This window comes from Zalophus californianus, chromosome 10 (assembly GCF_009762305.2).
Source record: "Zalophus californianus isolate mZalCal1 chromosome 10, mZalCal1.pri.v2, whole genome shotgun sequence".
NCBI lineage: Eukaryota > Metazoa > Chordata > Mammalia > Carnivora > Otariidae > Zalophus > Zalophus californianus.
Genome location: NC_045604.1, coordinates 67871263 through 67885695, shown reverse-complemented (window position 1 = coordinate 67885695; position 14433 = coordinate 67871263). Strand labels below are relative to the sequence as shown.

The following is a 14433-nucleotide window of genomic DNA, read 5'->3' as shown; positions in this document are numbered from 1 at the left end:
CTCCAACACAGGTTCTGAGATGAGTAAATACCTCTTTCCCGTGTGCCCCAGGCGTTTTGCAAACTGCAGCTTCTGTGCTGTATCTCTGTGGGGCTGTTTGTCATGCAGTCTGTTTAATGGTGGGGACTCTGTTTTCTCTCTCCCTTCCAGCTCTCCCAGAGCTGAGCCTCTGATGTTTAAAATTCCAGGTTTTAAGTCCTGCTAGTTGTAAGAACTTGCAAAATCTGACCCATCTCATTTTCAAAGCCAAATGTTAGGAGGCTTCATCTGCCCCCCGCCGGCTCCCTGTGAGAGGGTCTGTTTCTCCCCTCCCCAACCACCCCCCCCCGTCTGTGCTTGTGGGTGTGTCGCTTCTACCAACAGACCCACAAGTCTACTTAGCTCCCCACCACCTCTCTGCCTTTCCTCTCTTCTTTGGTGCGGCCTCTTTTCTGCGTTTAATTGTGGGGTTTGTTCTGCCAGTCTTCGGGTCATTTTCAGTTATTTATATTGATGTGGGTGTTATCTAGGTTTACCTGGGGGACAAAGTGAACTCAGGGTCCTCCTACTCCACCATTGTCCCCAGAAGTCCTCGTTTGATGATTTTATAAGTTATTCCATATATTTAAACATTGCCAAAACATTTGTCAGCTAGACATACATATTTTAAAATACCGGGTTTTAATATCTGAGATTCCTGGTGAATATATTCACTTCACTTCATAAACCAAGATCTCTCTCTGGGTTTTTATATCTTTTCCTTGTTGAACACAAATCACAGTGGTTGTGATGACTCCTCCAGAATACCCACATATGGTAGTTACAGCCTATAGAAAGTTCTCTGCCCAGGAAGACCCTCTGCTATATGAATCCATGATCTGGTTAATAATAGCAAGTTTACTGAGTAAAGATGGAGATAAGCCCTCTAATTATTTCTAGCGTATCTTTGGACTATTACTAAGCATCATTACCAACCAGTAATTTTCCATTTATTCACATACTGAGCACCTGCTTTATACCAGGTACATAGCACGTGCTGGGACTCCCAAGATTATTCCCTACTATTACAGAACTCAAGATCTATTATAGGAACCAAAGTAGAGAGATACTAGCATGTGATGTATGCTGTGATAGTTCGGGTGGTATGGTCACATGAAAGAAGAGAGATTAACCCAGCCTGGGAGAAGTGATCCTTCAGCTGGGTTTTGGAAGAATGTGTGAGTTAGGCAGGTAAAAGGGTCACTCTGTGTGGGTGGCTGGGTGGGAAGAGCATCCTAGGCAAGGGGGAAGTTCAGATCTGGAACCATGAACAAGTGTGGCATGTTCTGGAGACATAAACAAGATGGTACTGATGGAACCTAGTTTGCAAATGGCTCAGTGATGAGATTCCCCAGGGAGGCAGGGCCAGATGATGAAGGGCCTTGAATATCATAATGAAGGATTTTGAGCAGGAGAGTGAAATGATTTGATTTAGAAATGTCTCCCTAGAAGAGAGCATAGAGTTATGTGTACAAGGGGGGTGGTCAGTGAGAATGGATGAAAAGAACCACGTTACAAGACTAGAAATCCTGGGAGACTAAGGTAAGACAATGGTAGGGACTAAGGAAGGTGGATCCAGGAGCTTCAGACGGGCACGAGGAGAGAGGAAGGAGGTCCAGGCTTGTGCAAAGATCTCTGGCTTGGGCACCCAAGTGTGAGGGGATCCCAGCGCAGGGAGAGGAAGGAGGATGGAGAGGCTTGTGTAGAAACAAGGACGTTTTGGACATGTTGAAAATCTAACACTTATGGGACAGCCAAATGAACATCTGCAATCAGCAGTTGGGTATATAGACCTGGGGCAGGGAGAAGTGACAGGAGCCACGGAGCCAGCAGCCCAGGAAGAGCAGGACAGGTGGAGGAGGGATGGGCTTTGCACCATGTCGGCATTCAAGTGGGGACCACGAGGGATCCTGAAAGCAAATGGTAAGAAGTGACCGAGGGATGAAGAAAAACAGGAGAGTGACTTCCCAGGCAGAATGAGGGACAGAGCCAACCGTCAGATGCAGCAGCGGGGCCGCACGGCAGGACCCGGGGATGGCTGAGAGATGAGTAAGCAAAGACCCTGAGTTGGTAGACGATCTTTTCTTTTTTTAAAAAAAATTTTTTATTATGTTATGTTGATCACCATACATTATATCATTAGTTTTTGATGTAGTGTTCCATGATTCATTCTTTGCATATAACACCCAGTGCTCCATGCAGAACGTGCCTCTTTAATACCCATAACCAGGCTAACCCACCCCCCCACCCCCCTCCCCTCTAGAATCCTCAGTTTGTTTTTCAGAATCCATCGTCTCTCATGGTTCGTCTCCCCCTCCATTTGCTCCCCTTCATTCTTCCCCTCCTGCTATCTTCTTCTTTTTTTTTCTTAATATATATTGCATTATTTGTTTCAGAGGTACAGATCTGTGATTCAAAAGTCTTACACAATTCACAGTGCTCACCATAGCATATACCCTCCCCAATGTCTATCACCCAGCCACCCCATCCCTCCCACCCCCCCACCACTCCAGCAACCCTCAGTTTGTTTCCTGAGATTAAGAGTTCCTCATATCAGTGAGGTCATATGATACATGTCTTTCTCTGATTGACTTATTTCACTCAACATAATACCCTAAGGTTCCAACCACATCATTGCAAATGGCAACATTTCATTCCTTTTGATGGCTGCATAATATTCCATTGTACGTATATACCACATCTTCTTTATCCATTCATCTGTCGATGGACATCTTGGCTTTTTCCACAGTTTGGCTATTGTGGACATTGCTGCTATAAACATCGGGGTGCACGTACCCCTTCAGATCCATAGATTTGTATCTTTGTGGTAAATAGCCAGTAGTGCAATTGCTGGATCATATGGTAGCTCTATTTTCAACTGTTTGAGGAACCTCCATACTGTTGTCCAGAGTGGCTGCACCAGCTCGCATTCCCACCAACAGTGGAGGAGGGTTCCCCTTTCTCCGCATCCCCGCCACATCTGTCATTTCCTGACTTGTTAATTTTAGCCATTCTGACTGGTGTGAGGTGGTATCTCATTGAGGTTTTGATTTGGATTTCCCTGATGCCGAGCGATGTTGAGCACTTTTTCATGTGTCTGTTGGCCATTTGGATGTCTTCATTGGAAAAATGTCTGTTCATGAATAGACGATCCACTGTGACCTAGGAGGGGAGGCGGGCAAGTAGACAGTAACTAGAGAAAAACAAAGTGCAAGAGGGGGCTGCTTACGAATATTTTTAATGAGAGAGAGGTAAAAGGGAGCCTATTGCAAAGGAGAGCTTGAAAGTGTAGGAGAGTGATCAGTGACACAAGGCTTGCCTGGAATGTGGAAACGGGCGTTTCCTTCTCTGGAGAAGGGGGAGTGGAGTGAAGACAGGTGTGAGTGCAGCTAAGCGGTGGGCAGGGCTGGGGCTGGAGGGGCTATGTACATAGCAGCAGGGACGTGAGGTGACGACCTATTCCCTGAGGACTGGAAACAAGCAGAAAGGTGGGGGCGTGGGAAGTCAGTGCTGGTGATCCCACGTACAGTGGGGTGTCTGCGTGCGTGTGTGTTTACGGGTGGAGTTTTTTGGGTTTTACTTTCATTTGTTTTCGTTGTCTTTATTAAAAATTAATTTAGCAATTTAAGAATCAATTAAGCATGGGCTCTTCGTTTTACTCCTGCTACTATGTATACTGCAATTTAAATATCATGCTTTTTGTGTGCAAATGTAGGCCCAAATGAGGCTGTGATCCTATCATGATTAAACATACATTTATGAACTGCAATTTCTTTTGGTTCTGGACAGGACTACCTTGAAATTAAAAGAATGATTTTCCCGAGATTTTACTTTCTTAGCAACGCTGAACTCCTTGATATTCTAGCTGATAGCAGAAATCCTGAGTCTGTACAGGTAATATTATTATTCTCTGCTCACTGACATTATTTCCCAACCAGGTCAGAATTTTATAGTGTTATTGACACTTGTCTCTGGTCCACAGCCTCATCTTGTGAAGTGTTTTGAAAATATAAAACAATTACTGATATGGAAACAAGAAATCGGTCCTCCTGCTGTGATAATGCTCATATCTGCTGAGGGGGAAACTCTTCTGTTGCCCAAGTAGGACATATGTGTTATGAATTAAGCGTTCAGACTCTATAAAACTTCACTATTTAAAACCTCTGTTTGGAAATTTCTGATATTTCGTAGAAGTTTGCTAAGCAAATGATTTCTTCAAAGATATGTACTTATGCAGATTTTTACTTTTCCATGTCTATATTCATTGGTATTATCCTGAATGCCAAAACGGGATTTTATTATAGGCACTTATGAAGGAAATTTACTATTTGTTTGGTGTTGTTAATGCTGCCCCCTGGCCCCCGATCCCCGGCCCGGCTGGCTGTGAACAGCTCCAGGCCGGTGTCAACAACTGGGTCCTGCCACCACACTGGTCCAGTTTGCCCGCCAGCCTGTGGCATGTGGCTCCTGATGGGAGTTGATGAAAACATGCTACGTCCAAGTGTTCCCATCCGCAAGAGTCCCTAACCCAACCCTGACCTCGGCTGGCTGTTTAAAGAGCTTTGTGATATAACTTACCTACTTCGTCAGTTCATGTTTTACCGGAACCTCTTAATTTTGTAAATCCATGGTTTCGATGTCAGAATTCCCTAAAGTTAGGTGATATGTTGTCTGCGTAGCTTTCCAAATTGAGGTCTAGAAAAAACAAAATTAGAGAATTATGGTCCTTTGGCCTGTGAATGGTCTAAGTGTAGAAAAGTTAGTCTACAGCCTTATCAAAGGACTGAAACATGGATAAAAATTGTTTGCAAATTATTTTTGAAAAAATTGTAGGAAAATTCGTGTAAGAAGTGCTGTGGAACAGTGGCTGGTGAATGTAGAGAAGAGCATGTTTGATGTGCTGAAAAAGTGAGTACAATTTTTAACCCTAAGATTACATTATATATATTTAAGCTTGGTTAATTATCTGCTAATCCAAGTGGGAAGTATCTGCAGTGATGTATGGAGTAAAGTGTTTCATGAAATGGGTTTTGATAGAACATGACAGCACATGGCTGAAGGGAAAATAAGCATTTTTTACAGTGTGAATATCAGTTGGAAAGCATGATCAGGGAGTGCATTCGGGCGGGTTCTGTGTGCTTGGGACTCACGCATATCTGCAAACTGGCCAGGAGCTGGACTCGCGGCAGCACATTGCTGCCAGCTTTCTGAGGACCCCGTGTGCAGCAGGCTCAGTTTGCAGCCCACCCCACTTCTGCTTCCTCGCAGTGCTTGCTTGGTTCAGTCCTTGTAATGTTCTCCTTTGTAACTTCCAGTCCATTTAGAGTGAAGAAAGAGCCTCAGAGCGTGAACTTTTCAACGAATTTCCTAGAGCCGTCTTGCGCATTTCTAATTATTTGTGGTTAGTTATAGAAAGGCTGTTTATTGGTCTTGGGGTTTTAATATCTATATATATGAATATGATCCTGAATGCCAACACAAGACTTCTAGAGCAGAGCAGATTATTACTTACTTCCATAAATAACCAGGATGACTTTCCTTGGCTCCAATTCTTCCCTGGGGTGACGTGATGAGAGCCAGATGTCTACGTTTGAGGGCAAGGAACCCCGAAAAATGCATCTTGGGCACTTGAGGGACAAACCGATTTTCACTTGTTGCACTGGGACTTTTGTCAGACAATCTTTTTTTTTTAATTTTTTTATTGTTATGTTAATCACCATACATTACATCATTAGTTCTTGATGTAGTGTTCCATGATTCATTGTTTGTACATAACACCCAGTGCTCCATGCAGTATGTGCCCTCCTTAATACCCATCACCAGGCTAACCCATCCCCTCACCCTCCTCCCCTCTAGAACCCTCAGTTTTTCAGAGTCCATCGTCTCTCATGGTTCGTTTGTCAGACAATCTTATCAGTTACTATTAATGATAGTTCTTTCTCTTTTTTTACAGTCCTTTTAGAAATGTCTCTTCCTCTTCCTGTTATTTAGGATGACAAATTTTGTGCAGTGTTGAAAAGTACAGATGACAGTGAGCATCCTTCTTTGGTTCCTAATTTTACTGGGAATATTTCTAACGTTTCATCGTTTGTTATGATGCTTGGATTTCTGGAATATACCCCTCATCAAAGTAAAGAGTTTTATTCTATTCCTTGTGTGCAAAGTTTTTAATAATTAAAGGTTGTCTCATTTGTTCAAAGTTTTTTTAATGAATCTGTCAAGAAACTCAAATACTCTTTTGCCTTTAATTTGTGGTTGTCATGAATTTCCTTATGTTGAACTTCCCTTGATTTTCCTGTTCATTTTTTGGTCCACTTACTTTATTTTCTAGAAAACTGTATTAAACATTTCCTCCTTTTCTGTGGGTTTGTCCTTACCCTTTTTTTTATTTCTAGCATTTATTTCTAATAAATAATTGTGTCACCAGCCCTTTTGGCACCCTTGACCTTGCCCCCATGTCTGCAAAGGGTCCTTTCATTGAACTCTCGAGGTACCCTTTGCATGCATGTGCCTTCCTCCTTCACTGCTCCCCATCCCATTGTATGTCTTCCAATCACCAGGCTTTTGGTCTTGGGGGGTTTCACTTACTGTTGTTATATTGAGTTTCTTCATGTCTTTTGGGGCAGCCATGCCAAAGTCATCAGCAGTTCCTTTTATCTAGTGAATACTCTTTAAATGTTAATGTACAAAGTGAAACATATTTTTATCAAAGCCTACAGTAAATATCTCTGATTTGTCCACAGTGAGCATGGATCACTTCATAATACCCTTCCATCACCACCTCCTTGTAATCATGCAGGATTTTATTCCAAATGGTGCTAGTTCTCAGTTTATGGATTAGTAATTATCTAGTCTTAGTAAGGTTCTTGGTTTGTTTTGTTTTTGTTCATTACTGATTCATAGATCTCACATTTTAGAATTTGTTTTCCTTGTGCTATATATATTTCCAAGTAATTTTTTCTGGAAAACATCTGTGAGTGGCAAATATTTTTATTTTTCCCTCTTGCAGGTTAGTTGAATGGAATTAATTTTAAGTTCAAATCCAATTTGTTGAATGCAAGCTCCCCAAAATGTGACCCAAACAATGTGTTGATAAGACAGAGCTGAGTGTGTGGGGTAAAGGAGAAGCCCTACTGAGACCCCCCAGAGCGCCCAGGAAAGGAAGGGTTAAACTGGGATGTGTGTCCTGTTGCAGTCTGGTTTCAGGCAGGCCTTGCGGTGTGGGGCTTGATTACAGCTGGGTAGAGATCAGGGGACAGCCGTTTGGGATTGGAGGACACAGAGCAGGGGCTGCCCTTTGAGGGTTTTGGAAAAAGCAGCATTTTTGTTTTCACACGTGACAGAATGGCGAGGTATTATCTTCATTACGCATTCAATTTGGCAAAACAGCATCTTCTACCTGGAACCTTTCCTGAGCTTTTGAGTACATAGTTGCACTATTCCCTTTGGGGAAATGATTTCTCTTTCATCAAATATCGCAGGGCCTGGCGGTGTTTGATCTCACCAGAGCATGTTCACACGGCACATGCCTTGCTGGTGGAGTGATTATCAGATGCCAGAGATGCCCCCTGATCTCCGAGAGCTTCAGCCAGTGTTAGAACCAGTAAAGGAGCGGTCTGTGGCTGCGTGAGCTTTGTTAACACTGCTTTCCCAGGTTCCTGCTTCCGTTGGTTGTCCGTTCACAGTCAGACCTGCGAGCCCCTCTCCCTCTCCCAGCGGGTGCTCCTGGGAATCACAGCGGCCCCCTGTGCCTACGGCTGCAGGTCAGGTCGCAGGATGGATGCGCAGCCCCAGGCTGGGAGTGGCGCACCTTCCAGTGCATGGATGTTCCTTTCCATTTCTCCTGGACGCTGCAAACTGCCTTTGTCACTTCCCCGGCGCACGGGTTCCAGCGCTGTTTCAGGTACACCGGCCATGTCTTATGGGAACATGCCAGGGTCCACGAACTTTGGTTCCTTTCTTCCCCTCTCTCCACTTCCTCCCTTCCTCCCTGTGCTTCCCACGTTTAGGATGTATGGTGTGACTGCAGGCCCTACTCTGCTTCTCTCTCCAGCCTCATTGGCCCTCAGAGATTTCCATTCACGGTGGCCACCAGCCGCTGAGTAGGGGGCGGGGGGTGTGGGGACAGGCAGAGGCCACTGCAGTCCCTACTTAGAAAGCTCTCTCCTCATCGTCCCGAAGAGCCAGCCCTGCCTCCCTCTTGGGTTTGTCAAACTTGGCAGGAGTGTTCTTTGGTGGCTCTGCTCTTCTTTCTGTCATTCAATCCAACTTTTCAAGTTGTGGATGCCCTGGAGCACACTTTCTTGTGTTCCAGGGTTTTCTATGTGTGTGCATGTACATATGTGTGTATGTAGACTATATATGACATAGGTATTATTATATAGTATTCATATATTATCTGTCATTTGAAGGAATATGGTTCATGATGAAGACAGGATTATTAAGTCAAAAATCTTGATCCACTGTCTCCCAAGAGGCTATAAAAAATCAGAATAAATATTTCCAAAACCCTGGAGGAAATAAAATATAGTGTGCTCTGTGTGTGTATTTATATAAATATAAACACGGCGAAAGTGTCAAAGTAGAAGTAAGATCTTAATTAAAAGAAGATTTTGTCAAAAGAAAAATGGAACTACATGTTGTTTGAGAGATAAAGCAATGCTACACAAAGTTGTGAATAAAAGCAGGAAAGACAGGTCATGTAACAGCAAGCAAAAAGAAAACAAAGACATAAAATAAAAGGTTGTTTTAATTAATGAAACATGCATTTGCCACCGATGTTGTTTTGAAATATATAGAAAGTTGTTATAAACCTATTTCTCCTCAGTGGCAGTGATAAGAAAATAATAAGAACAGACACCATTTGCAATTATAGCAAAATTTAGAAGAACCAATATTCATCTTAAAAGTAAATTAAATTCAGGGGCGCCTGGGTGGCTCAGATGGTTAAGCGTCTGCCTTCGGCTCAGGTCATGATCCCAGGGTCCTGGGATTGAGTCCCTCATTGGGCTCCCTGCTCAGCGGGGAGCTTGCTTCTCCCTCTGCTTCTCTCTCTCTCTCTCTCTCTCTCATGAATAAATAAATAAAATCTTAAAAAAAAGGTAAAAAAATAAAAGTAAATTAAATTATTTTTTTTTGAAAGATTTTATTTATTTGACAAAGAGCAACACAGGGAGAGCGGGAGCACAAGCAGGGGGAGTGGGAGAGGGAGAAGCGGGCTTCCCGCGGAGCAGGGAGCTCAATGTGGGGCTCGATCCCAGGACCCCGGGATCATGACCTGAGCTGAAGGCAGACGCTTAATGACTGAGCCACCCAGGTGCCCCAGTAAACTAAATTCTAAATTAAGTTGGTGAGTAAGAAAATAAGCCATCGAAGTAGAAGAAAATGAGTGAAGTTTAGTGTTGAGAATTTCTGACACATGATGTCAGTGATGAAATGTGAAGATTGATCGGTTTGACTATATAGAAACTAAACACTTCTGAGTGAAACAAACCCACTGTAACAATATGCAGACATACTCTGTCGGCACATATTAACTTGATCTTAAATAAAAATGTCTGCATATTTTTCATGAATCCTGTTTTTTCCTTAGTATTTGTTTCAGGAGTACAGGTCTGTGATTCATCAGTCTTGCACAATTCACAGCACTCACCATAGCACATACCCTCCCCAGTGTCCATCATCCAGCCACCCCATCCCTCCCACCCCCTCCACTCCAGCAACCCTCAGTTTGTTTCCTGAGATTAAGAGTCTCATGGTTTGTCTCCCTCTCCGGTTTCCTCTTGTTTCATCTTTCCCTCCCTTCCCCTATGATCCTCTGTCTTGTTTCTCAAATTCCTCATATCAGTGAGATCATATGATACTTGTCTTTCTCTGATTGACTTATTTTGCTCAGTATAATACCCTGTAGTTCCATCCATGTCATTGCAAATGGCAAGATTTCATTCTTTTTGACAGCTGAGTAGTATTCCATTGTATATATATATACACGACATCTTCTTTATCCATTCATCTGTTGATGGACATCTGGGCTCTTTCCACAGTTTGGCTATTGTGGACATTGCTGCTGTAAACACCGGGGTGCACGTACCCCTTCAGATCCCTACATTTGTATCTTTGGGGTAAATAGCCAGTAGTACAATTGCTGGGTTGTATGGTAGCTCTATTTTCAACTTTTTGAGGAACCTCCATACTGTTTTCCAGAGTGGCTGCACCAGCTCGCATTCCCACCAGCAGTGTAGGAGGGTTCCCCTTTCTCAGCATCCCCACCAACATCGGGGATGTTGGAAACTGTCATTTCCTGACTTGTTAAATTTAGGCATTCTGACTGGTGTGAGGTGGTATCTCATCGAGGTTTTGACTTGTATTTCCCCCTTATGATTAATTTTTAAAGCTAAATGCAAGGCTTTACTGCTAAAATTCATTTGATGGTTTCAAATTATTTTAAATACTGATTTTGTCATTGCTAGTATTAGAAATTCAAAGCTAATGCGTATCATCTCCCCCTTCTAGTTTTACCACCCCAGAAACTCAGTGACTCTATTGGAGAAGTACCGGTGTTATTAAAGGGAAATTTAAGGAATATGCGTTATGCGTGAATGAATAAGGCTGTATCAACTCTAGCATTTGGTCCCATACACATATACCTAAGTTAGAATTAAAAAATGAGAGATCCTAAAGAAAAATCCCCTCGTGATGTTGTCATGCTTGATCATTAAATGGCCAGTGTGATTACACGTAATAATAGAAATAAAATGGGGTTTTTTTGTAGGTTTGTAAGTCAAGGGGTCGAAGACTGGAGCTGCCAGACTTTTTCTACATGGGTGGTGTCTCATCCAGGACAAGTGGTCCTCACAGTGGTGAGTTAGTTTGTGGCTATTCTGCCAAGAAAGCAAAGATTTAGAAATAAACCATTACAACGGATACTGAAACGTGTCGCTTACTTTGAAATGCATCAAAAAATGAGATGGACGGATGAATGGATACATGGACAGATATCTGAGAAAGTAAATATAGCAAAAAATTAGTTAGAATATAGGTGGTGGGTATATGGGTGTTTGTTTCATAATTCAACTTTTTTATGGTTTTAAAATTGTTTCATAATAAAATGTTGAATGAAAATAAGTCATAAATTATTTTCTCAGGGATATCCCTTTATTGCATTGTATTTGGTGTCTATTGCTGTCATTAAAAAGTTGCCACAAACTTAGTTGCTTAAAACAGCACACGTTTGTTACCTCACAGTTGTGTCGGTTGAAGGCCTCTCTGGAGTCGCGGGTTAAAATCAAGGTGTTGGCAGGGCTGCATTCCTTCCCGGAGGCTCGGGGCAGAGTCCCTTCCCTTCTCTTTCCCAGCTTCTAGAGGCCACTGGCATGCCTTCATTTTTAAAGCCAACCCTGTTTACATCTGTCTGCTCTTCTGTAGTCAAACCTCCCTCTGCTCGCAGGCAGAAAAAGTTCTCCAGGTTTAAGGGTACACACGGTCATACTAGCCCCACTCAGATAACCCAGAATACTCTCTCCATCTGAAGGTCTTGATTTCATCACACTTGTGAAGTCCGTTTTGCCATGTCAGGTGGCAACAGCACAGGCTCTGGGGATTCGCTCAAGGATGTCTTTGCAGGGAGCCTTTGTTCTGCCAAGTGTCGCTGTTCTGGACCTCAAAGGAGGAAGAGAAACGAGGTGTGTGTGATAGCAAAGGAAGCCAAAACACGTGGTTCTTTGGAGAGCTTGTGAAGTAGTGGTTAAAGCCAGGACAGTAGGGAATTCCCCTGTAGACCATGTAGAATGACAGAAGGATGAGGGCAGACCCCAGGGGACATCCCCCATTTAGCAAGCAGGTGAAGGAAGGGGGCTCCATGAAGGACAATGCCAGAGGCGTCCTGGAAGCTACAGGAGCAGAGGGCGAACTGGACTGACTTTCCTCTGGAGACAGTGAGTGGTCATCATGTTAAAATGCCCTGGAGAGGTCTGAAGAGTCTGTTATATCTGTCGGCAATGAGAGTCCCCATGCACTTGGGGACAGTGGTTCTCCTGCACTGATGGAGCCCAGCCCCATGAGGTACCATCCAAGTGTTTGTAAAGCAAACTTGACTCTTAAATTTAAAGATAGCATCACACCCTTTCACTGTGCCTTGCCCCACCACAACTCTCACGTCTCTGTTCAGATCACCTGGGATTCTGGACACAAATAATGATGTCTGATCTCCCCGGTCCCTTTCGTCGTGCACTTGACTGAATATTGATAAAATACTCGAAGATCCTGAACTGCAAGGACTTGTGTAAAGCTATTGTCTACAAAGGCAGCAAAATGATGAATCAGTCTGGACATTTCTGTGGTTGACCAGGCGTCCAGACAATCAGATCTGCTCTACAAAGAGAAGATCATCCCTTGGTCCCTGGTCCTCCAAACATGCTGACCAATAAGAAGCGGCTTGAACTGAAATCATTGAACAGACTTTACCAAATTTCCTCCCCTGTCTGCCCAGCCTGCTGCTAATTTCCCATCCCAGTGCACCATTGACAACGTCCCCTTCTCCTGCACTTCTGCGTATGGAGCGCTGGGGGAGTGGGGATGATAACGTGCCTGAGTGTTCTGGCCACTGAGAATTTCAGTGCAGATTTATCCAAGCCACAGCAATGGACATTCCCCTTCTAGCTGTCTAAGGAAAGAAAGATCTGGTTCACAGCCCACCTCCCCAGAGCCCGCACTGACACAGCCTAGCCAGGGGACTCGGCCCATCAGATGCTCTTTGTGAGGCTGTGACTCTTGAATAAATGCTTCAAATGCAACAGTGCAGTGGCTTTTGACCAGACTCCTCTGTGCTGTGGCCTTGACAACAGTTCCTGCCGCCTGGCCCAGACTCCCTTCTGCCTGCTTCCCAAGCCATGGTCTCTCGCCTCCTGTTGATCTGCCACATCCTTTCAGAAAGTCAGAGTTGGTTTCTGCTGCATGCAGCCAAGAACACGGACTGATGCATCAGGTTCCACATCCTCTCCCCTTTCACCTTGCTCTGGAAAAAAGTCCCACCACTATACCTCTTACCCTATGCTAAGTATTCCAATGTTTATTTCTTTATAGACTTAGGCACTTCAAATTCATGAAATCCCAAGACGAACTCACTGTGCCCCTTCACCTCCAGCACGCTCTTCCTTCAGTAGGTGCTATCCTAGGGACCGAAATCACAGTTCACCCAATCACGGGCCAGAAACCTACAAGCCTCCTGACGTATTCCCCTCCACTGACTTCCAGGTCAATGTGACATTAAGCCAGCGGCCTTCTTAAAACAACTCTGGCACATAGGGAGAGAGCCTCAAAGATGGATCAGATAACAGAAGGACTACAGAGTTTCTGAAAATTATGATCACAGACAACATATTCTAAAAAGAGTATTTCTGGGTTTTGCTCAGCACACGGTCCTAATTGCATGCTGGAGTTTTCTACCATTATTACTATCCTGGGTTATTACTCAGTCTAGTGATGATGACTAAGAATATCAGATTTTGAAACTAGAACTATTGGTGGTAAATATATTTCAATTTATTAAAAAATAAGGCCCCACGAGCATTAATCAAATTCAGTGTCTAACTCTCAAATACATTCAAATGTGTAAGCTCTCTTTCACACACAAACGTACTCACACACACACACAGAGACATCATGAAAACATCTGGTTTAATTTATAAAGTTTATTTTTCAATGATCATCTTTCTATCTTACTTTTTCAGAGCCAGATCATGTTTTATAATGATTGCATCAAAAGTTTCGTGAGTTCTCATTCAAGAGCAGAGCTGGAGAAGGTCCATGCCGGCGTGATCCATCACCTAGAAGAGATTGCAGAGCTGGTGGCGCTGGACACAAATAACTCCCGCACACAGGTTGTCCTGGGAGCATTGCTCACGCTCTGCGTGCACTGCAGAGACATCATGAGAGATTTACTGCTGAAAGGCATCTCCAGTGCGGGCGATTTTGAGTGGACAAGGTAAGTAGATCCCAGTTATGACTCTGCCTAAAATAACTCGTCACACAGCTACCTCTAGGTAGATTCATTCTCTACCTCAAATTTTGTCAAACCTGCCTTTGAATTTTCTGGGATTTATAGAAATTCTGGGCAAACTGTGTCAGTTTGAGTCCCCTATGCCTGTGCTTTCTTCCTTCTCTTTTCCACTGTCCCTCCCTTCATTTTAACTTCCTTCATCTTCCTGGATAGGCTTTGCTCCTCCCATCATTCCGCCAGAGTGCAGCCCTCCTTCAGGCCTCGACTCTCCCCTGTGTGCTGTCCATTCTGGAATACTCTAAACTGGGAAACAAACCAGAGAACGTTTCTAGCCAGTTCTGTACCTCAGAGCTTCCTTTCTTCTACCAGGAGCCTGGTAGTATATACTCATACATATATATTTCATATATGAAACACCA

At 43.6% G+C, this 14433-nt stretch overlaps 1 protein-coding gene across 13 annotated transcripts in view; it reads left to right on the top strand.

The window, feature by feature from the left end:
* DNAH14 (dynein axonemal heavy chain 14) overlaps positions 1–14433 on the top strand; it is a 334785-nt gene that overhangs the window by 111403 nt on the left and 208949 nt on the right. For all 13 annotated transcript variants that reach the window (XM_027613953.2, XM_027613959.2, XM_027613960.2 and 10 more), the window contains 5 exons: positions 3808–3912; positions 4001–4119; positions 4852–4926; positions 10790–10877; positions 13746–13999. In XM_027613953.2, the coding sequence (XP_027469754.2) occupies positions 3808–3912; positions 4001–4119; positions 4852–4926; positions 10790–10877; positions 13746–13999 (641 nt within the window). The remainder of the gene's footprint in view (positions 1–3807; positions 3913–4000; positions 4120–4851; positions 4927–10789; positions 10878–13745; positions 14000–14433) is intronic.